The 23,425-nt window shown below is 51.3% G+C and overlaps 2 protein-coding genes across 2 annotated transcripts in view; one reads left to right on the forward strand and one right to left on the reverse strand.

Annotated features, from left to right (window-relative positions):
• LOC310917755 (endothelin receptor type B-like) overlaps nt 1-23,425 on the reverse strand; it is a 372,101-nt gene that overhangs the window by 85,880 nt on the left and 262,796 nt on the right. The gene's annotated exons all lie outside the window — the stretch shown is intronic.
• On the forward strand, nt 10,793-21,887 carry LOC310917796 (ras-related GTP-binding protein A). The gene is made up of 10 exons (XM_083876340.1): nt 10,793-11,006; nt 11,808-11,841; nt 13,740-13,839; nt 14,794-14,860; nt 15,544-15,766; nt 16,151-16,246; nt 16,618-16,740; nt 19,450-19,541; nt 20,222-20,337; nt 21,432-21,887. Exons 2-10 carry the CDS (start codon nt 11,815-11,817, stop codon nt 21,527-21,529), a joined length of 942 nt encoding a protein of 313 aa, XP_083732466.1. The 5' UTR covers nt 10,793-11,006; nt 11,808-11,814; the 3' UTR covers nt 21,530-21,887.

Here is a 23,425-nt window from a genome sequence, read left to right on the forward strand (position 1 = left end):
CTTTCCAGGAAGGAATTTATTCCCAATATCCATCCTGAGCCTCCCCTGGCACAGAAAAATCCACTGATGGGAAAAATCCCATGGAATTGGGAACTCAGAGGGGTTTCAGTGCCCAGGGAGGTTCTGCCCCCTGAGATGGGCTGGGATTGGCAATATTTGGGGTCAGGGATTGAACAGGGGGTCCAACTTTAAGGTCTCACTCCAAGATTTTATTCCCAGGCTGGAAACTGTGCCCCGAATTCGCGTGGCCAACGCGGATCTCGAGGATTTGAGGTGACAGCAGGGAGAGAAATCTGCTGCTAAAATTGCAGTGGAGGTTGTTTCCCTCTTTCTGTCACCTCTCTCGGTTAATTAAGAGCCTGGGCTGGGATTAAATGATTTCCTTTCACCTCCAATTTGCCTGAGGATGAGTGAACCCCACTGGGGCTGGCAGACATCAACAAGTCCCATCTCCACAGGGTTAAAGGGTAAAATTTTGTTTTTCTCAACCTCTTTTGACCAGAAAATTGGGATTTTCTCCCTCTCCCCGATCCCTTTTGCTCCTTTCTTGAATCTTGAATTATTTTGGGGAGCAGAAGGCTCAGGGCTGTGCCCCCCAAAGCAGCTCAGGCTGTGTGAACACAGCGACTCTCTGCAAGTTAAATCAAACCTGCTTCTATTTCTGTGTCTGAAAAGGAGCTGAAATGCCAGTGGTGATGTAATGTTCATTTACATTTCCAGTCTGTTTCTATTTATTTTTTGCTCCTATTAACTGCATCTCGGTTCCAACAGTTTGGGGTTAGTTTTTTTGTTGTTTTTTTATCCACTGTGGCTCTCTTTGCCAAGAACAGCTCATTTTTATTTTATTTTTATTTTTTTTAACCTAAAGCTTCCTAGATTTCGTGCCTTATTCAGCCCATAAATGAAGAAGAATGGCAGGTGGAATGGGGAAAATGGATGTTTCCTCCCCAAGGGAAGGCTCTTAAATTTGATAACAGGTATTTCTCCAGGAAATGCTGCCTCTCATTGCCACTGGAAGGAGCTTGGAGGGGATAATTCACCTCAGCTCTGCCCTGGATATCCAGAGATGGGGAAAAGCTTTGAGGTTGAGAGATTTCCTGTGTCCATTTTCCATAAAACATGAAAAGAAATGGATTTAAAATCCCTGCAGAGCTCTGAGGTGCAGCCTGTGGCTCCCAGTGCTGCCCCAATCGAGGAGTTTCTCAGCCCCAAATCAGAAAAAAAAAAAGCAGAAAATCCTGAAATCACAGGGTTGTTAATGCTGGAAAAGACCTTTGAGATCATCAAACGTCATCCACCCCCATGGTAACATTAATCCAGGCCCTCAATGCCAGTGTTTATCCCTTGGATTGAGAGCTGGGATATTGCAGGTTTATTTTCCTCTCTCCTTTTATCCCTTCCGATTTCTGGCCTCACTTGTGTTGATTCAACTTTCTGAGGTGTCTTTAATTTGTGTTGTTCAAAGGTTTTGGGGACCACTGCCTTCTTTAATTTGTTTTCTAAAGGGATAAATATTCCAGTGTGTTGTGGTTTTCTTTTTTTTTTTAGGTTTTTTTTTTGTTTGGTTTTTTTGGGGGTTTTTTGGTTTGTTTTTTGGGGGTTTTTTGGGTTGTTTTTTTTGTTTGTTTTTTTTTTTTTTTTTTTTTTTTTTTTTTTTTTTTTGTTTTTTTTTTTTTGTTTGTTTTTTTGGGGGGTTTTTTTTTGGGTTTTTTTGGTTTTTTTTTTTTTGTTTGTTTTGTTTTGTTTTTTGGTTTTGTTTTTTGTTTTTTGTTTTGTTTTTTGGGGGTTTTTTTGGGGTTTTTTTTGTTTTTTTAACTGGGCAGAGTTGGAGCTGTCAGTGGCAGCAAGAATTAAACCCTGAGAGTTCAGCTCTGCCTTCAGAGTGAGCAGGGACTGGAGGGGGATTGAAGGATTTCATTGTTTCTATGGCTATAAAATCCCCTGGAAGATACAACCCAGCAGCTCTTGCTCAGCAGAACTGCAAAGAAAAGCTCTCAAACCCTTTTTTATTTATGGGGTGGTTAAATAAGGAGAATGCAAAATGAAGGAGAAGCTCAGGATTCATCCCAGAGCTGCTTTGCCTCCAGAAAATCTTGTATTTCACAGCCTAAAAATGCCCCAATAAACCAAACCAGGGGAGAGAACAGATTTATTTTCTCCTCAGGTGGGAGTTTAAATAAGTCCAGCTCATCTGGAGCTGAGGAAAAGTGCAGAGAAATGTCCTGAAATCAGTTCTGACCTCAAAGCTGGGCCTAAATCTCCTGTCAGATGTGGCTGGGCTTGGTTTTTCCTGAAAAACAGGAGATAGGCCAGGCTTAAATCTGTGTGGGCAGGTGCTCCTGTTCAGCTCCAGCTGTACCCAGAGTGATAAATGAGTGGGAAATGCAGATTAACACAGGAGAGGCTGATTTATCTCCCCCCTATTTTAGAGCTGATTTATTTCCCTCGATTTCAGAACTGATTTTATTCCTCTCAGTGAGGTTTTAGTGGATCAGCTCAGCTGGGAACAAAGTCCAGGGAAGGAAAGGACAGTGGGCCACGTCCTCTGTGGGTTGTGCAGGGCCAGGGAACCTCTGGCTCTATTTCCCAACAGGCATTTTGTGAAGGGTTGGACAAATCCCACAGAGCTCAGAATGAACAATGAGAGAATTCTGTAAATGGGAATTCTCTGGCCAGGTCCTGCTGTTCAACCCTGGGATTTCAATATAATCACTCCTGCTTTACACTCAGGGGCCAGAATTCAGCCCAAAGAGCTGCTGGGTCACTTTTACTGAGTGGAATGGAGCTGTCAGGCCCTGCTCAGGGGGTGCTGCAATGAACATTCCCTGTGCTTTTGATAATTCCTCCACCAAGATTGATTTAATTCCAGAGCAATTCTCTGGCTAAGAAAGAGCTGAAATTGCCTGGCAGGATAATGGGGAGAAGAAAGAACCTGGCAGGAAGGTGGAGCTTGGCAGGTTCCTTTCACCAGAAAAGTCACAAATAATATAACAAGTGAACCAAAATTCCTTCAAAAACCATAAATAAAGAACTGAATTCCTCACTCCAGGCTCGTGTGCTCAGGACCTGCTGCTGGTGTGAAAGCCAAGCTCCATCCTCCCAACATCAAAATAGTTTTAGAGCCACGAGCTGGTGAAAAAACACACAAATAATGTTGTTTTTGGAGTTGTGTTAATTCCATCTCGTGTCATTACCCTGCTAAATCTGGGCAAAAAGGATTGTTAAAGGATGGGGGTTGTTCTTTAGGGGGAGAGTGTTTGTGTGGGGTTTTAAAAATAATAGATGATGTTGGTAAACTCATAATAAGTGGAAAGTGGTTTTACCTCTGGTTTTACTTTTCCCCTGCAGCTTTTGCAATTATTAAAATCCAGAGGTTACAGTGTAATTCGCTAAAATCTCTTCTGAGCAATGCAGAAGGAATTATTCCGAGTGATTCAGACCTGCTGAGACCGGAGGAGCTTTTCAGAAAGGTTTGGGAGTGTTTGAGTGAATCTGGGAAGGCGCTGCTTAAATAATGAGCTGTTAATTGTAAATTTAGGGATCAGGAGCAGGAAATTTGGCCATTTCTGGAAAGGAAAAGGGGAAAAGAGAAAGGGAAAGGAAAAGGGGGAAAGAGAAAGGGAAAGAAAAAAAGGGAAAAGAGAAAGGGAAAGAAAAAAGGGAAAATAGAAAGGGAAAGAAAAGAGGGAAAAGAGAAAGGGAAAGAAAACAGGGAAAAGAGAAAGGGAAAGAAAACAGGGAAAAGAGAAAGGGAAAGAAAACAGGGGAAAAGAGAAAGGGAAAGAAAACAGGGAAAAGAGAAAGGGAAAGAAAACGGGGGGAAGAGAAAGGGAAAGAAAATAGGGAAAAGAGAAAGGGAAAGAAAAAGAGGGAAAAGAGAAAAGGAAAGGAAACAGGGAAAAGAGAAAGGGAAAGAAAAAAGAGAAAAGAGAAAGGGAAAGAAAAAAGGGAAAGAGAAAGGGAAAGAAAAAAAGGGAAAAGAGAAAGGGAAAGAAAAAGAGGGAAAAGAGAAAGGGAAAGAAAAAAAGGGAAAAGAGAAAGGGAAAGAAAACAGGGAAAAGAGAAAGGGAAAGAAAACGGGGGGAAAGAGAAAGGGAAAGAAAATAGGGAAAAGAGAAAGGGAAAGAAAAAGAGGGAAAAGAGAAAAGGAAAGGAAACAGGGGAAAAGAGAAAGGGAAAGAAAACAGGGAAAAGAGAAAGGGAAAGGAAACAGGGAAAAGAGAAAGGGAAAATTAGATGTAAAAATAAAATTAAAACCAAAAATAAATGTAAAAGAAGAAGAATAAGAAAATAAAGAAAATAAAAATAGAAATACAGAAAAAAGAGAAAATATTTAAAGGAATGAGAAGGTGGTAAAAATGATGCTTAAGTGTGCTATGGAATCTCATTTAAATTAAATTAGAATGTTGCCGTAGAGATGGAACCGAGGGTAACAAATGGTGCCAGGTGACAGGAGGGGAACAGGATTTTCTGAGTGATCCCTGGTGAGATGGATAAAATAATAGAGCAGAAAGGCATTTTAGGGGATATCACCAGGAACTCCTCCAGGAGAAAAAAGTCCTGACTAAATTCCAGCCATGGGATGTTGTGAGGTGTTCCTGCCTCAGCTCCATCACTCTGCTCTGCTCAGAGCCAGCCCTGCAGCCCTGGGGACTCAGTAAAAAGGGATTTTTTCACTAAAAACCACTAAATGCTTTGTTTGGTGAGGAGCTGGGACACCCCCAAACCCACAGGCAGCTCCTGCACAGCTTCTTCCTTCTGCTCCCTGTGCTCATTCCTGGCTTGGAAAACCCTTCCCAGACCCAGCGACCTCCTCCCAGGCCTGATCCTGCTGCTTTTCCCAGAGACAGGAACAGAAATTGTCTGGTTTTGTTATTTATTGCTCAGCAGTCACAAAAATGTCCCTGTCACCAGCGGTGTCACACTCAGCACCACACTGCCTGCAGCATGGGGACCTCTGGCTGCCACTGAGAAAATTCCTGCCCTGGATGGATGGAGGGATGGATGGATGGATGGATGGAGGAATGGATGGATGGATTGTTCTGTTTTACATGTTCAGGCAGTTAATTTTCTCTCTGTGATTAATTTCCTATTCTGATTTTTCTATTTCTAGAAACACGCATTCTTTGGGCTGGAATTGCACATTTCAGCTGGGTTGTTTCTTCTCAGCATCTTGTGTGGCTTTTCCCAATGCTTTTCCTTTGGGATGGAATTTTGCCTTTGTGCCTCATTTCAGCCCTCCCAAGGTGATGCTGTGCTGGACCTGCTGGAAAAGCTGCAGAGTCACTTGAGAATTGGCTGATGGACAGCCCAGGGAAGGGGTGGGAATGGTGGGAATCTAGTTGGGACCAGCCTGGTGTCCCCCAGTGTGCAGAGCATAGAAGAGAGTTGGGAAGGGGCTGGAGAATTCGCTGAGAATTCTCAGCCTGGAGAAAAGGAGGCTCAGGGGGTCCTTGTGGCTCTGCACAAATCCCTGACAGGAGGGGACAGCCGAGGAACATGGACAGGAGGAAAGGGAATGGCCTCAGGGGAGGCTCAGGGTGGACATCAACAGGAATTTCCTCATGGAAAGGGGGTCAGGGCTTGGAAGTGCCCATCCAGTGGGGTTTGGAGTGCCCATCCCTGGAGGGGTCCAAGGAACCCTGGAGGTGGCACTGAGTGTTCTGGGCTGGGGACAAGGTGGGGATGGGTCACAGGATGGATTTGATAACCCTGGAACGCTTTTCCAGGTCACTGATCCCTCATTGATCCCTCAGAAATCCCTCATGGATCCCCCAGTGATCCCTCATCGATCCTTCAGCGCTCCCTCAGTGTTCCCTCATCGATCCTTCAGGGCTCCCTCAGGGATCCTTCAGGGATCCCTCATTGCTCCCCTCATCGCTCCCTCATCGATCCCTCACTGATCCCTCAGCGCTCCCTCATTGATCCCTCAGCTCTCCCTCAGCGCTCCCTCATCAATCCTTCAGGGATCTCTCAGCGCTCCCTCACTGATCCCTCAGCGCTCCCTCAGGGATCCCCCAGCGCTCCTTCATTGACCCCTCATCGATCCCTCATCAATCCCTCAGCTCTCCCTCATTGTTCCCTCATCGCTCCCTCATCAATCCCTCACTGAGCCCTCATCGCTCCCTCATCAATCCCTCACTGAGCCCTCATCGCTCCCTCATCAATCCCTCACTGAGCCCTCATTGCTCCCTCATCAATCCCTCACTGATCTCTCATCACTCCCCTCATCGCCCCCTCAGCGCTCCCTCACTGAGCCCTCAGCGCTCCCTCACTGAACCCTCATCGCTCCCCCAGCGCTGTGAGGGCCCCGCGCCTGAGGCACCGCCCGCGGCCGCCAGGGGGCGCCAGCAGCAGCAGCAGCGCGCCTCACGCACGCGCAGCGCCCCCCCCCCCCCCCCCCCCCCCCCAGCTCCGCCTCAAACACCGCGCGGGCACCGGGAGGGCCTGCACTGCCCGTCCGGGAACACCGGGAGAGGCAGGAACACCGCGGGGCACCGGGAACACCGAAAGCACAGCGGGCACCGGGAGCGGCTGTGCCAGCCCCAAACAACCCGGAAGCAGCGCCGCTTCAGGCGCGGGGACAGAAGCGACCAATGGCAGCCGGCGGCGCGGCGGTGACGTCACTGGGGCTGTGAGGGGGCCCCGCTCCGGGATGAGGCGCCGGAGGAACCGGGAGCGGATTTGGGGTCCGGGAGGGGTTTGTTTGGGGTCCGGGTTAGGGGTCCTGAAGTGGGTTACGGGGTCCTGAAGCGGGTTTGGGGTCCTGGAGTGGATTTGGGGTCCTGGAGGGGCTTTGGGGTCTGGAAGTGGATGTGGGATCCGGGAGTGAGTTTGGGGTCCTGGAGCGGGTTATGGGGTCCAGGAGTGGATTTGGTATTTGGGAGTGGGTTTGGAAGCAGGGAGGGACTTTGGGGTCCAGGAGCAAGTTATGGGACCCGGGAGTGGATTTGGGGTCCAGGAGCGGATTTGGGATCCAGGACTTGGACAAAGGAACATTTGGAGATGGTCAAGAGAAGGAGCTGCTCCAGTCTGTGGTTTATCCACGGATGAAATTCCCCAAATGGTGCTGTGCTGGTCCACACTGCCCAGCCTGGAGAGGGGGAATGTCCAGCCCTGGGGTCAATGTTGTGCCCATTTACAGCCGAACCAGCTGAGGGGTAAAGCAGACACTCTTTGGCATCAGCACCGTGACAAGCTCATTAGCAGCTCTGTGTTGCCCCGTGTAATCCTGACAGCTTTTCAGGAGGATTCTGCAGCCTTCAGAGCAGGAGATAACACAGGAATGTCGCAGGAAATGAGAAACATTAAGGCTGGGGACACAGCAGAGGCACTGCCAGGCTTTCCAGGCAGAGCTGGGAATGGAAAGGGAATCTCTGTTTGCTGACAAGGCACACAGCTCTGATCATCCCCTGTTTTCCTTCTCTTCCCCTGCTTGATCATTGGGAGTCACTGCAAGACAATACAAGAGAGGAAACAGCTGAAAAAGGAGATTACAGAGCAATTCCTGTCAGCCTCAGCTCTGTGACAGCCACATATTCCTAGGAAATGCCACCCTGGGACAGGGATGAGCTCTTAAGATCCTTCCAGCCCAAACCACTCTGGAATTCTGTAATTAATGATTTTGTGCTAATTACCCACAGCAGCGCTGGCACAAAGACTTCACCCCCTCAGCCCATCTCAGCTCCTTCAGAGGATTTTGGTGATTTTGGGGTGTTGGGAGGGCTCAGTGCTGCACACAGGGCGCTGCTGCCATGGATTTAAATAATATTTATTGATCCCCTGTAGTCAGGGTGGGGACAAAGGGAGGCCTAGGACTTCTCCTGGTGATTTCTCCTGGTTTAAAATTCCCCAGAGTTCTAAAGGTGCCTCATTTCCCTTGGCAGGGACAGGTGAGAACACCCTTTGTGCCTGTAAGAAACACCTTCCAGCTCGTTTTGTGGTTCTCTGTTCCACAAAACAGATCAAAACGTTCAGTGTGTGAAGAAAACCCTGCACTGAAGGCAGGAAGAGCCTTGGAACAAAGAGTTTTGGCATTTGCTGAGCCCTGAGTCCAACTTTTATCAGAGAGCAGCAAACCCCAGGCTGCATTTTGTACACATTTTACACAAAATGTTTTGGTCTCTGAGTTTTGGCAGCTCAATTTGGTTGTTTTTTTTTTTTTTTTTTTTCCTCCTTCATAGTAATGATTCTGTGGGGTCACTGATTCTTTTCAGGGTAATACTGAAGGCAATTAAACAATACCTGCTGATGGAGCTATTTTTGTCTCTGAATTAAAAAATCAGGATATTTTTGGGGAGTGAGCACAACTTCCTGCCTGCTTTCCTGTGCTGGTGCCTTTATCTTTTTATCTCTGTGCTAAACAACCTGAAATCCCAAATCCAGGGCGTTCTGTCAAGGAAAGAGTGGAGCCCCACCTCTTTCAGCTCTTTGTGGTTCTGCCACAATCACAAAAACAAGAATTTAAAGTGCTCAATGCTCGTTCAGTTTTCTCCTGGAGTGTGGGGTTATCTCTACACAGCCCCTGAGCTGCACTTTTTACAGCATTTGGGTTGTTAAAAGTGAAAATTTGGCCAATAAAACTTGGAAAATGAACAAGTGGAGTGTGGAGATCTGTGAGCAGGAGGCTCTTGCTGAACAAGGACAGCTCAGAGCAGCTGCTGGCAGCAAGTGAATGTTGTCATTGTGCAGCTCAGTCAGAAACTGAGTTCCAGAATTGGAGACAAGTTGTTCTCCTGCAAGAACATCAGGGAATTGGACAGATTTGTCAGAATATTCTGACTTTGGATCATTTTCTTTAAAAAATCTGCTTTAAAAATAGAGGAGAGGTCCAGAAGGAAGGGGGGTAGGAGAGAAAAAAACCCACATTTTATTCTCTTCCCCCTTCACAGCTAATCAGACTTGGATTAATTTATTTTTTTTCTGTTTTTAATTGGGATATCAGAGTTCAGCAAGAGGAACAAAGAGGTGAAACGGCTCCAAATTCTCGTGGACTTTGGCACAGTTTTAGGGGACACAAAATCATTGTCACAGCTGCTCCTGGGATTTGGTTTGCCTGAATGTAAAATGAACACAAGCAGAGTCAGACAAAACTCTGCAATTGGGGGTTCAGGGTCTGACAAGGATGTTTGAAGTGCAAATAGAAAGTATTTGTTAAATTAAAAAAAAAAAGGGGGGGAGTGTTTTCTTGATATTTTTAAAGGAGAAATCTAAACGCATTTTTATGTCTGTGTTAGCTCTAAAAGCTGTAAGGAACAGGGGAAAAAAGCTTCAAAAAGCTTCAAAACCTGCAATCCTGTGGGGCCAGCACTGCCTTTCCCAGGCATCAAACAGTTAAAGGAATTCCAGGCTGGAATTCCCGTGGAGCTGAAAGTGCTGGGAGGGAGGGGATGAACTGCCAGGGCTGTGGGAGGAGGTGACAAGGCTCAGGGGGGACACACCAGGGACTGATGGCTCTGGGAGGGGACACACAGGGTGACAAGGCTCAGGGGGGACACCAGAGGTGATTGATGGCTCTGGGAGGGGACACACAGGGTGACAAGGCTCAGAAGGGACACCAGAGGTGATTGATGGCTCTGGGAGGGGACACACAGAGTGACAAGGCTCAGAGGGGACACCCAAGGTGACGAGGCTCAGGGGGGACACCAGAGGTGGTTGATGGCTCTGGGAGGGGACACACAGGGTGACAAAGCTCAGAGGGGACACAGAAAGGGATGAGGCTCCAAGGGGTCACCCGAGGTGATTGATGGCTCTGGGAGGGATGATGAGGCTCAGAGGGGACACCCAGGGTGATTGATGGCTCCAGGAGGGGACACACAAGGTGACACATGAGACAATGGCTCTCAGGGGACACAGGAGGACATTGATGGCTCTGGGAGGGGACACCCAAGGTGATGACCCTCGGCAGCAGTTCCCAGGATCTCTGGAACTCAAGAAACCCCAGCAGATCTCTCCAGGTTTGAGGAAGCTCCCAGGAATTCCTTCAGCAATAAATAAGCCCCCACATGCATAAATCTATATATCACCTATGGGTTTCTATAGATATCTTCAGCACAATCCTATTTGCCTTGAGCAAGTCAGGGCGGTTTAAAACACACAATGGGACTCAAGCAGGAATTTTCTTGCTTGGTTAGAGAAGAAGGTTATTAATAACATGTTAATTAGCTGGAGGCTCTGTGCCCCAAAGCACTTGAAGGTTTAAACAGGTGGGAAGCTGCGTTTGCAGTGGCAAAGCGTTCCCAGGAGTCTCCTGGTCCCGAGAAATTTTGCCTCAGGGGTGTAAAAAACAACGCCCGGTAGAGTTTTGAGGGGAAAATGTGCAGAAAAACTGGAGAAGAAGGCGGGGAGTTTCGCCATGCGGGCAGGAAAAGATGAAACTTCCCATACCGGGAGTCGAACCCGGGCCGCCTGGGTGAAAACCAGGAATCCTAACCGCTAGACCATATGGGAGGCGCTGAAGAAGGAGGAGTCTGCATGCCTCAAAACGCTACTACCGCACCGCTGACCGCCGAGCTGGTTCCAATGGACCCCGCCCCGCCTTTCCACGGGAGACAACGAGAATCACCGGGAATAGCCGGGACGCATCGGGAACCCCTCAATTAACGCTCCCGGCTTTGCCAGAAAGGCTTTGCCCTCACCCAACATGGCGGGCTGGGCTTCTCCCCGCGCTCACGTCACGGGGGCGCGCACGCACGGGGCGGGGCGGGGCGCGCGCTGACGTGACCGGCGCCCGTGGGTCCCGTGAGCGCGCGGGGGGCGGGACGGGACGGGGGCACCGCCACAGCCCCGGGACAGGCCCGGCCACCGCCCCCGGCCCCGCCAGCCCGGGAACCGACACCGCCCCCGGCCCCGGCAGCGCCCCCCCGAGGAACCGGCGGTCACACCGGCAGAGCCCCCTGAGGAACCGGGCTCGCACCGGTAGAGCCCCCCCCCGAGCCGCCGGAGGAACCGGGGTCACACCGGTATCGCCCCCCGAGCCGGCCCCGAGCCGCCCATCGCCGCCGCAGGTACCGGGAACCGGCCCGGCCCGGGGGGAGAGCGCTGTGGGGCCCGGTGGGGCCGGGGGCGGCTGAGGGGGATCCGGGGGGGCCTGGGGAAGGGCTGAGGGGAATTCCAGGGGGTCCTGGGGAAGGGGCTGAGGGGAATTCCAGGGGGTCCTGAGGAAGGGGCTGAGGGGAATTCCAGGGGGTCCTGAGGAAGGAGCTGAAGGGAATCCTGAGGGAATCCTGAGGAAGGGGCTGAGGGGAATCCTGAGGGAATCCTGAGGAAGGGGCTGAGGGGAATCCTGAGGGAATCCTGAGGAAGGGGCTGAGGGGAATCCTGAGGGAATCCTGGGGAAGGGGCTGAGGGGAATTCCAGGGCAAGTCTGGAAAATGGGTTGAGGGGAATTCCAAGGGGGTCCTGGGGAAGGGGCTGAGGGGAATCCTGAGGAAATCCTGAGGAAGGGGCTGCGGGGAATTCCAGGGGGATCCTGGAAAATGGACTGAGGGGAATCCCCGGGGAATGGAATGGAAGGACATCCCGGGGAAGGGGCTGCAGAGGAACTCCCCCCCGGGCCGGGTGATTTGGGGAACAGCGGCGGTTTCCCGCTGGCAGCGGGAGTTCCCCATGGCCCCGAGCAGGGGGCGGGGACCGGGGGCTGTGTCAGCGCTCCCGGTACCGGGGCTGGCCCTGGGATTGGGAATGGCATTGGGATTGAGATTGGGGTTGGCTTTGGGATTGGCTTTGGCACTGGGATTGGGATTGGCATTGGGATTGGCATTGGAATTGTCCCAAAGCAGCAATCCAAGGTGCGCTTCTCTTGGCAGGTGTGTGATGCCAAGCACAGCCATGAAGAAAAAGGTAAATTCGGGGAGGAGGATCCTGTGTTTTCCATCCCCATCCAGGAACACGGTTTGTTGTATCTATCCCTCAGGCTGGGGCTCTGTGCCTCGGAATCCTCTCAGAGTCGGAGCTGCATCCCCTGCTGGAAGTGCCAGGCATTAAAACCACCTTTAATCCCGGCCTAGGCGTGGGCTGGGCTCAGGCAGAGCCTCCCCCTGCAGTTGCTGTTCCCCAGGGCTGTTGCAAAACCCTCTGCAAACCTCTGTGCCTGCTCAGGAGCTGCTCCAAGCCTTTCCCTGTCTCCAGGACACCCTCCCAAGCTGTCCCAGCAGCCCCAGATTCGCTCAGGGCTCCCAAGAGGATGAAATTTAACACGTGGGGAAGGAGCAGCAGCTCTGGGAATTGCAGGGGTGGGTGTATTTCCAGCAGGAGCACATCCAGAGAGCTCTGAAAGGAATATCTGGCTGCTTTTCCATGGTGAGGTGGGGTTGGGTTCCCTGCTGCTGCCTGACCCCTTTTGCAAGGCCTCTGCAGCCCAAACTTTGGGAATTGGGGCTGCTTTGGGCCGTGCCTCAGAGTGGGGATTGAGTTTCTGCTCGGGATTTTGTGCTGGTGCTGTGAAATAAGAGCTTGGCTTGTCCTTTGGGGTCAGGACAGGGCAGGGCAGCATCCTGAGGTGGTTTGCCCAGCCTTCCTGGGTGTGGAACAGCCAGAAAAAACTCCCTGGAGCCTGTGGGCAGCTTCCCTCTGGCCAGGCTGGAGCTGCTGCAGGAGTGACCTGAGCAGGCAGGAACAGGGAATTGTGCCTTGGGTTTGTCCTGCTCCTCCAGGGTGAGGCTTGGGAGGCTGGGCAGGCACTCCCTGAGCTGTTCCACTGAAATCCCTCCTGGATGGGAGATTGCAGGGCTGCTGCCAAAAGCTGGATTTTGGATTTATAACTGGGACTCGTTCAGCAGCTGTGTTGGCTGCCCCCGGTGGGGTTTGTTTTGTTTAGTTTTTATTTTTAGATCACAATGTAAAGCCTTGCCTGGTGTGGCTGTGGCTGTCTCCCCTCATCCCCACCCCCAGCATTCCCTGCTTTTTTGGCTGCCTCTTCTTTCCTCTGAGCTCTGCAGGGATGGGACATGATGGAGCCAAGAGTCTCCTCTGGGCAGGGATCACTGGGGACCCTGAGCTGGCCTATCTCATCTGCTTTTCCCTCATTTTTTTGGTCTTCTGGCACCTGAAACTGGGAATGTCCCTGGTATTCGGGGAAAAGAAAACCAGCCATGTTGTGGGAAGAGCAGGATTAGAAGATCTTTGAAGTTTGATCTGCCTGGTTAGGACAGAGTGGTTGGGGTGGAAAACCAGGGGGTGAGGGCTTGTTTCTGCTCTGGAGGGGTTGAGACAAAGCTGTTCCTCATCTTTAATGTCCTGTGGTGCCACCAAGGCCATCAGGTGGGAGAGGCTGGGAATGGGGAGGCAGCTCCTGCTTTTCCCTGACCATGTTTTTTGAGAAAAGTGATCAAGGACAGCAGGGAGGTGGGATGACCATGGCCTAAGGACCAAGGACAGGAGGATGACCAAGGACAGCAGGGCTGGGATGACCAAGGACAGGAGGGTTGGGATGACCAGGGACAGGAGGATGACCAGGGACAGGAGGTTTGGGATGAGCAAGGACAGGAGGTTTGGGATGAGCAAGGACAGGAGGTTTGGGATGACCAGGGACAGGAGGATGACCAAGGACAGGAGGGTTGGGATGACCAGGGACAGGAGGTTTGGGATGTCTGTCCTGCTTCCCACATTCTCCTCTCTCCAGCTGGAATGTTCCAGTCCTGTGTTTGGTGGCTTTGGCAGTGAGGTGTCAACTCCAGGGAGCTGGGAAGGACTCAGTGCTCTGTGAGAGCTCATTTTTTCCTTCTTTCCCCTCTCTGCAGGTGCTGCTGATGGGTAAAAGTGGGTCTGGGAAGACCAGCATGAGATCCATCATCTTCGCCAACTACATCGCCCGGGACACGCGGCGCCTGGGGGCCACCAGTACGGAATTCCCGGCCCGTTCCCAAATCCCGGAGCTCCAACCCCCTCGTTAGAGGGGCGGGGCCGTTCCCCGCAGCGATCCCGGGGTCGGGTGTGTCCCTGCAGGTCCTCCCGGTGCCACACCCTGCCCGGGGCCTCGGGATCAGCCAGGGGCAGGCAGGGAGGGGAGGGAGGGGAAAGGCACTGTTGGTGCTTTATTGTTCAACCCTTATCCTTAACTCCTCTTTTTGGGGGATCAGGGAGCAACCTTTGGTGCTTTATTGTTCGATTTTATCCTTAACTCCCTTTTTTGGGGGTCAGGGAACAGCCTTTGCTGCTTTATTATTCAATTTTACCCCTAACTCCCCTTTTTTGGGGGATCAGGAAGCAGCGTTTTCTGCTTCATCATTCAATTTTTATCCTTAATTCTATTTTTTGGGGTGATCAGGGGAGCAGCCTTTGCTGCTTTATTATTCAATTTTATCCATAACTCCCCTTTTTTTGGGTGATCAGGGGAGCACCTTTGCTGCTTTATTATTCAATTTTATCCCTAACTCTCCTTTTTTTGGGATCAGGGAGAAGCCTTTGCTGTTTACATTCCCTGTGTTCCTGGTTTATTTTGTTCAGGGTGGCTTAGAGCCCTGCAGAGTCACTCCTGCAATATCCCAGGGACCAGGGAATGTGTGATTGGAGAACTTGCTGCACTTCTCAGCAGAGCAGTGGGCAGGGAGGCCTGAATTCCTCTGGGAAATGGGATTTTGGTGGGATTTAACAGCCCATCCCTGGAAGTGTCCAAAGCCAGGCTGGGTGTGCCTTGGAGCAACCTGGGATAGTGTGGAAGGTGGCAGGGGGTGGAAAGAGGGCTTTAATCCCTTCCATCCCACGATTTGATGCTGATTCCCATGATTTTTGGCTGCCCCAAGCCCAGCCCTGGGTGCGTGGTGCACTCAGTGACCTCCTGCTGTCTCTTTGCAGTTGATGTGGAGCATTCCCACGTCAGATTCCTGGGAAACCTGGTGTTGAACCTGTGGGACTGTGGAGGGTAAGTACTGCTCATTCCTGGCCTTTTCCAACCTCTGGGGGAGGCTGTGGGGAGCCAGGGCTGGAACAGAATGGATTCTCCTCCCTCTGGGATGAGATGGTGCTGAGGGAATTCTCCTTATCCTGAGGAAAGTGCTGAGGGAATTCTCCTTCTCCTGAGGAAATTCCCTTTCTCCTGCTGTCCTGAGGTGTTGGAATTGCTCATCTCCAGCTCAATCCAGGTGGGATTTATGCAGGGATCCCGTGCTGGAGGTAGATCCTGTGGCTCCTGGAGCAGCTGTTTTTAAGGAATGCTGTCCCTTCCTCAGCTCCATGGCCTGTGGATCATCTCGCCATGTTCAGCCAGAGTTTAAGGAGATTTAAATCTTGAGATTCAAGGCTGAACTGACGCTTTGGTCACATTTCACCTGTTCCTGCTGCTGTGGGGTTTCACAAACTGCTCTTTAAAACCATCCTGGGGCAAAAGCAGCTGGGCATGAGGGGAACTTCAGCTTCATGTGGGGACTGTGGGGCTGATGCTCTCCAGGAGCATTGGGAACGCTCAGCTCCAGCTTAACCTCCTCAGTGAGAGCCAAAATTCCCAAATCCCAGCCTTGCCCCCCGTGGCAGGCACAAAACCCAGCGTGCCAGGCAGGAGCTGCTCTAAAGGAGACTCTCCTGAGCTCTCCTGCTCTGCTCCCTCAGCCAGGACACCTTCATGGAGAACTACTTCACCAGCCAGAGGGACAACATCTTCCGCAACGTGGAGGTGCTGATCTACGTGTTCGACGTGGAGAGCAGGGAGCTGGAGAAGGACATGCACTACTACCAGTCCTGCCTGGAGGCCATTCTCCAGAACTCCCCCGATGCCAAGATCTTCTGCCTGGTGCACAAGATGGACTTGGTGCAGGAGGACCAGCGGGATCTGGTGAGGAGCTGGAGGTTTCCATTGTCGTGGGGATGGTTTTCCTCGTGCCCAGATCAAAGGCAGCCCCTCTCAGGGCTGTTCCTCGAAGGTTTTCTCTGATGTTCTCACAGCTTTTCTCAAAGTGTGTCATCCTAGAATCCAGTGGAGGACAGCAGTGGTGATTTTTAGGGATGAAGAAAAAAGCTTTTCCTGCCTGGTTGCACAGCTTGGCTCCTTCCAACCCAAATAATTCTGGGATTCTGCAGCAAAGCATCCCTGGCTCTGCTGCTCCCTGGGGGGTTCCTGACCTCTCCCCAGAGATCCTCATCCCATAAATCCATACAGCAGCCACAGAACAGGCAGGATCATCCACACTCAATCCCTAAACTCTCTTTTGTTCCCCAGATTTTTAAGGAGCGTGAGGAAGACCTGAAGCGCCTTTCCCGGCCCTTGGAATGTGTTTGTTTCAGAACTTCCATCTGGGATGAGACACTTTATAAGGTTGGTGCAGCTTCCTCTCCACATCTGCCTTCCCACTTGGGGCAAGAGCAGGATCCCTGTAGCTGCTGCTGGTGTTTGCAGCTCTGCAGGGTGTCAGTTAAACCCAAATTAATTAAATTAATTAATCTTAAAACGTCAGGAGCGTGTGGTAAATGTCAGGAACTTGGCAGACAGGAATCCCAAATATCCCCCTGAACATTTTTTAACTGTAAAAAATTATCTTTGCTAGAAAAAATTCTGTGTTTAAATTAAGTGCAGTGGTGACTTCTTAAAAAACTCAGTGCCCAAAATCCCTCTGGGAGCACATTTCTCATCACAAGAGGCTGAGCAGGAGAGGAGCTGATGGGACTTTTCTGTGTCTCCATGGCCAGGCCTGGTCCAGCATTGTTTACCAGCTGATCCCCAACGTGCAGCAGCTGGAGATGAACCTGAGGAACTTTGCTCAGATCATTGAGGCAGACGAGGTGCTGCTGTTTGAGAGAGCCACGTTCCTGGTGAGTCCCTGGGGTGGATTCCCTGGATGGAGCCTCCCCTTTCCCTCCCCTCTGCTCTGGATCCAGGCTGGGAGAGATGGGAGTGAGAAGAAAAGGCTCCAGGGAGAGCTCAGAGCACCTAAAGGGGCTCCAGGAGAGCTGGAGAGGGACTGGGGACAAGGGATGGAGGGACAGGACACAGGGAATGGCTTCAAAATCATGGAGAGCAGGATTAGATGGAGATTGGGCAGGAATTCCTGGCTGGGAGGGTGGGGAGGGACTGGAATGGAATTCCCAGAGCAGCTGGGGCTGCCCCTGGATCCCTGGGATGGACATTGGGGCTTGGAGCAGCCTGGGACAGGGGGAGGTGACCCTGGGACAGTGGGGGTGACCCTGGGACAGTGGGGGTGACCCTGGGACAGGGGGGGGTGTCCCTGGGACAGTGGGGGGTGACCCTGGGACAGGGGGGGTGACCCTGGGACAGTGGGGGGTGTCCCTGGGACAGTGGGGGGTGACCCTGGGACAGTGGGGGGTGTCCCTGGACAGGGGGAGGTGACCCTGGGACAGTGGGGGGTGTCCCTGGGACAGTGGGGGGTGACCCTGGGACAGTGGGGGGTGTCCCTGGGACAGTGGGGGGTGACCCTGGGACAGTGGGGGGTGTCCCTGGGACAGGGGGAGGTGACCCTGGGACAGGGGGAGGTGACCCTGGGACAGTGGGGGGTGACCCTGGGACAGTGGGGGGTGTCCCTGGGACAGGGGGAGGTGACCCTGGGACAGGGGGAGGTGACCCTGGGACAGTGGGGGGTGTCCCTGGGACAGTGGGGGGTGTCCCTGGACAGGGGGAGGTGACCCTGGGACAGTGGGGGGTGTCCCTGGGACAGTGGGGGGTGTCCCTGGACAGGGGGAGGTGACCCTGGGACAGGGGGGGTGTCCCTGGGACAGTGGGGGTGTCCCTGGGACAGTGGGAGGTGTCAGGTTGGACCTGGATGAGCTCCGAGGTCCTTCCAAGCCAACCCATCATGGGATTCCCTGGAAGTTGGGAGGTTCCAGCCCTGATCCAGGCTTTGGGGTCTGGAAGCAGCCCCAGGGACCCCGTGGCCCACAGGACCACCCCAAATCCCTCCTGCAGCAGCAGCTGAGCTGAGGTTTGGTTGGGGTTTCCTCCTGCAGGCTCTGAGAGTGTTTCATGTCCCCATTGTGGTGGGGCTGCTCAGGAATCCCTCTGTACAGGGCAGGAGCCTTTTGTAGCTTCAAACCCAAACCTTTTCACTTCCTCCGCTGGAGCTGGCCCTGATTGCTTTTGATTTTTGGTGTTCTGCAAATCCAGAGCAGAGATGGAGGATCACAATGGGATTGTGATGGTTTTCCAGGTTTTTGTGCTTCCAATTCCTGTGCAAAGGTGCTGGATAAAACCAGCTTTATCCACATTCCTGATTTCTGGGCTGGGCTTCTCACACTTTGCACCAAACGTTCCCTGAACTGAAGGAAATATTTGAATTGTTTTTTTTTTTGAGTGTTTTCCTTGCTGGTGATTTGGAAATGATGGAGGGAATTTGGGAAAAGAGCCATGACTTTTCTTCCTCCTTAAACTATCAGGAACAAACACTTGGCCATGCCTGGCAAGTTCTGCTTTTTTGACCTTTTGGAGATAATAAATAGTTCCATCCTGGGGTGTGTGACAGTGTGATTGTTACAAGGACATTTTTAACTGTAAGAAATTATCTTTGCTACAAAAATTCTGTGCTTAAATTAAGTGCAGTGGTGACTTCTTAAAAAAATTCCTCCTTTTTTTTTCACGTATTTAAACATTCCCAGGACTGTTTTTCTCTTGAAGGGAAATCGTCCTGTGAAAATCTCCTTGGGAAATCTTATTCTGAAATTTTTGCTTAAATTGCAGTGAAAAAAACTCATCTGGGAAGTTTAGGAAGGAAACTGAACTCTGGGAATTGCAAGTCTTGAATGTGGCTAAAGCTGTGCCTGTGGGAATTATTGAGCAAGTTTAAAAAGTGATGGGTTTAGGATAGTTAAGGGAAAAAAGAGGAAAAATATTAAAAAACCTGTTAAATGTGACTCCCTGATTAGAGCAGTTTCACATCCCTGTGCAAGGGCTCCTGAGACATCCAGTGAGAGCTGATTTTGGAATGGTGAGGAGTTTTTGAGGTTTTGAGGAGATCCCTGTTCAGGTTTGCTGTTTGGGCTGAGGAATGAAGGGCTGGGGCCACCACGTTTATGGAGATGTTCCCGAGGATTCCTGAAGCCCCTCAGACCCTCAGGGCTGCTCCTAGCTGCTGGATCCCTGGGGAGGAGAAGGAGAGAACTGCTCTGAGCTCTGGAGAGATGGAGAAGGAATTCCCAAGGCACCTGCTGCCTTTGAGCTGCTTTTCCTATGGAGGAACAGCTCGATTTGGCTTTGGGATCTCTGCCTGTGCAGGGTGGGAATATCCCAGCACTCAGCTCATTCCTGAAGTGATGGACACATTTTTTTCCCTCTGTTTCCACTTATTTTTGGCTCAAGATTTAATTTGGTGCTGAGGTGAAGCTTCAGCCCTAAGGGGACAGTGGTGATCCCGTCACTGAGTTCCTCCACAAAAGCCCCACAAGAATTGCTGAAAACAATTTTTTTACAGCAAGATCCAGGACCCCAAAGACACAGATTTGAATCCCTGCCCTGTCCCCAGCCATTCCCAGAGCTGTGCAGGATTCCCTGATTTACCTGTGCCCCTTCCCCAGGTGATCTCCCACTACCAGTGCAAGGAGCAGAGGGACGTGCACAGGTTTGAGAAGATCAGCAACATCATCAAACAGTTCAAGCTGAGCTGCAGGTGAGCTGCTCCCCTCAGCACTGGGGAGAGCAGGATTGTTCCAGAGATTCCCAGTTTGGCTCCCCAGCAGCTGGAATATTGCTGGAACATAAATCATTAAATGTTAATTTAATTCCTGCTTTGCTCGTGGTGGGAGAGGTTTGGTGCTGTTTTGTTCCAGGGTTGAACTGATCAAAGGTGGTTTTTTTTGGGAATTTGCAGCTGGAGAGCTCAGGGCTGCCTGGGGAGGATGTGCCACTGTTTTATCCCTATTTTCAGTGGAAAAGTGGGAAGCTCAGCTTTGCTCAGCCCTCAGGCCCCACAGTCAGGTTAATCCTGAGGGGGTGTGGATCCTGGATGGGATGGAGAAGTTTCTGAGGGGGTTTACAGATGTTCAGATGTCTCCAGGTATTCCCATTTTATTCTTATTTCTGCTGCTCACCCAGAGTGTCCAGCTGGGAATGGCTGAGCCCCTCCATGGGGAGGGTTTTGTCTGGAATTTCCTTCATTTTCAAAGCACAACCAGCTGATAATTGTTCTCATTTGGCCCAAAACTGAGGAATTTTGCCTTTCAAACCAAGCCCAGCCAAACCACACCTTTCCAAGTGGGAATTCCAGCTCCTCCTTGTTCCTGACAGCCCAGCTCAGGGATTTGGGCACAAAGTCTTTTCATTCACTCTTTTTATTTCTTTGTTTTTCAGTAAACTGGCAGCTTCTTTCCAGAGCATGGAGGTCAGGAACTCCAACTTTGCTGCTTTCATTGACATTTTCACATCCAACACCTACGTGATGGTGGTCATGTCAGACCCCTCCATACGTAAGTCACAGCCAAGAAAAAAAACCTGCTTGAGACAAAAAAAAAAAAAAAAATCAGAAAAAGAGAAATTAGTCCAATTTAAACCACATTTCTTTTGGAAAATTAGAGTTTTTAATTACAGAACTAATTGTAATGGAGAGAGAGGGGTTGAGAACAGGATCCTGCAGAGGTGGTGGCACAGCTGAGCTGCTGCTGTCACAGAGAGCCACAAAACCAGACCTGGCTGAGCAGGTTGTGCCTAAATCCTATTTTGGGCAGCTGGGAGCTGGCAGCCCCGGTGATTTTTGGGGAGGAAGCAGAGCTGGCTCATGTCTGGGTGTTGCTCTGGCTGCCTGTCTCGGGTGGACAGGCTAATTTTAGCATCATGTATTTATCCCGAGGAGGAGCTGCAGCAGTGCCAGCCTGCAGCCTCTGGGAGCAGATCCCTGTTTATACACAGCCCTTGGAATTCCTGCTGGGAGCTCAGGGGCTCCAGGGGCACTGCCCAGGGCTCCTCGTGGAGCTGCTGTGCTTTCCTTGTTCTCCTCACTTTGGGGAGTTTGGGGACAGTGTGGGATCCCTGGGCTGGGATGAGCAACTCTCCCTGGGAGAGGCTTTTCCTCATGTTCTTCTGGGATCAGCCAACAGCTCTGACCATCCCACATTAAATTTGCCCAGACCATCCCACATTAAACTTTCCCTAAACCTTCCCACATTAAATTTTGCCCAAACCTTCCCACATTAAACTTTGCCCACACCATCCCACATTAAACTTTCCTCAGACCTTCCCACATTAAATTTTGCTCAGACAACTCCATGCTGAATTTTTGCTCAGACCTTCCCCATGCTTAATTTTTACCCATCCCACATTAAATTTTGCCCAGATCAAATTTTGCCCAGATCTTCCCCTATTGAATTCCACCCAGCCCATCCCACCCTAAACCTTACCCAAACCATCTCACATGAAATTTTTTGCCCATCCCATCCCACTGAGGGTTTTGCCCGGCTCAGGAGCAGCAGGGTGCACCCAGCCCCTGCAGGCAGAGCTGTTACAGCCCCAGGGACGTGGTGATTCTCACCCTTTTTAACTCCTTTTTATCTCCTTTCCTTTGCAGCTTCCGCAGCCACTCTGATCAACATCCGGAATGCCAGGAAACACTTTGAGAAGCTGGAGAGGGTGGATGGACCAAAGCACAGCCTGCTCATGCGCTGAGCCCAGGCCCTGGGGCTTTGTGGGGAGAAAAAACACACGGGGACTGCTTCTTTTCAGGAGAATCTTAACACTGTCCATGTCTCTGTTGGGCTTTGAAATGAGTGTGCTGCTTGTTTTTTCTCCTTATCACATTGGACACTAGAGAGAGCTGGAGGATGGTTGGATCTGCTGCAGAATTCCTTCCTGGAATTCCTTTCTGGAATTTGGGAGGGTCGGGAAGGAGGCAGGACAGGTGATGTGCCCCCAGGGGCCGCCGGGTGATGGGATATTTACTGTTTCTTTGGATGGTTGCTAGAATTAAGTTTATAAAATTCTCCTCGTCTTCGGTCATGGAAATAAATTTTTTTGCTACCAAGGATTTCAGATCTGAGAGGTTTGTTAAGTTGGGTTTGCTTTGTCCCAAATATCAGGGGAGTTTTGGGAAGCAGAGCTGTAGGAGCTGCACGTCTCTGTTTGTGTTTTGGGAGATTTGGCTGAAAGCCATTCCAGAGTTTCACTGGGAATCGCTTGGCAGCATCTCCCTCCCTTTTTTTTTCCCCTCTCTTGCTGCATCAAATTACTGTGTAAAAAAGGGTGTGGTGCCTCCGTGCCTGGCTCGTCCCACACACCCGCTGGGAGGGGAGAAATCCGCCGGGGTGAGGAGAGGGAAGGAGGAGCTGAAAGGGCCGGAGAATCTCCATGGAAAGCTCCCAGACCTGCTCCATCCTCCTGGAATTCAGCAGCCGAGTCTCTCATTGCCCACCCAGCAGCTGCAAAGCCTCGAGTTGGGGGAATTCCCATGGGAATCATCCCCAGGGAGAGAGGGGCTGTTCCCAAAGGAGCCCCTGGAGAGCTGTGAACGGGCTGTGGGATGTGGGATGGGGTGGGAATGGTGGAAGGAGCCTCAACACAAGGGCAGTTCCCTCATGGAGCTGGGAATGTCACAGCTTTTCCCACACTCCAGCCCTGCCCTGGGAGCAAGAGGATGATCCTGGCGCTCTGGAATATCCCACCCTGCTGGGAAGGGCTGCAGGAGGGGCCTCAGTGCCAGGAGATTCTGTTCTGGGGAGGAGGGACAGTGGGAACACTCATTGCCATAGTGACAGGAGGCACCACTGCGGTTCCTTAGGGGTTAAACCGCAGCACAGGGGGGTGGGATGGTGTCACAGGGGGAATGTGGAACAGGGACAGGTGACAAAGGGCTCTGAGGGACAAATGGCTGGAGCTGTCAGGAGCCAAATCCTGGCCGGGCTGGAGCCTCCTGGGCAGTGCCGAGTGGGGATTTGGGGTAAAATTCTGTGGTTCGCCCATTTCAAACTCCTTTTCCTGAAGTGCACGGACTTGGGGGTTCTTTCGGAATCAGCCTGGTCCTTCTGCTGTGCCCAGGGTGTCACTGTGCTCATTGGGTGACAGATTGTGACAAACACAGTGGCTGTGTCAGAGCACCCGCCCTGCCCTGCCCCAGTGGCACTGAGCTGTGTCCTTTGTCCCTTCCCAAAGCACATCCCAGGCCTTTTTGGGAGGGAGGGGTGTGGGTGCCTGCTCTGGCTCCTTCCATTCCAGGCAGGGAGGTTTGGGAGATCAGGCTCAGCACCCTCATCCCACCTTCTGGAAAACTCTTCCCATTTCTCTGGCAGCTCCTGCCCTCAGAAATAAAAATAAAAAACTGTTGCCTGTTCCAGATGTTTCTCACACAAACATCATCCCAAACCTGGATGAGTGGGCTGTGATCCAGCCTTTTCCTTCAGCACTTGACCTTGGGATGAGGAGAAACTTGATGCCATGTGTCACTGAGATCCTGATTAAATCCCCCCTTGGCCCAGTTCCCTTCCCCTTGGAGCTGCTGTGGGGCCCAGGATGAGTTTCCTGGGCCAGGTTGTTGTCTTGGAGTTCCTCCCCAGGTTTTTTGACCATTTC

The sequence above is a fragment of the Zosterops lateralis genome, assembly GCF_965231275.1.
Source record: "Zosterops lateralis genome assembly, chromosome: 21".
Lineage (NCBI taxonomy): Eukaryota > Metazoa > Chordata > Aves > Passeriformes > Zosteropidae > Zosterops > Zosterops lateralis.

What these genes read in the sequence shown, in the direction of transcription:
- LOC310917796 (XM_083876340.1), top strand. Translation starts at nt 11,815, where the DNA reads ATGCCAAGCACAGCCATGAAGAAAAAG. An exon ending in AACCTGTGGGACTGTGGAGG is followed by an intron (nt 14,861 to 15,543) that starts GTAAGTACTGCT and finishes CTGCTCCCTCAG; the next exon opens with CCAGGACACCTTCATGGAGA. An exon ending in CAGTTCAAGCTGAGCTGCAG is followed by an intron (nt 19,542 to 20,221) that starts GTGAGCTGCTCC and finishes TTTGTTTTTCAG; the next exon opens with TAAACTGGCAGCTTCTTTCC.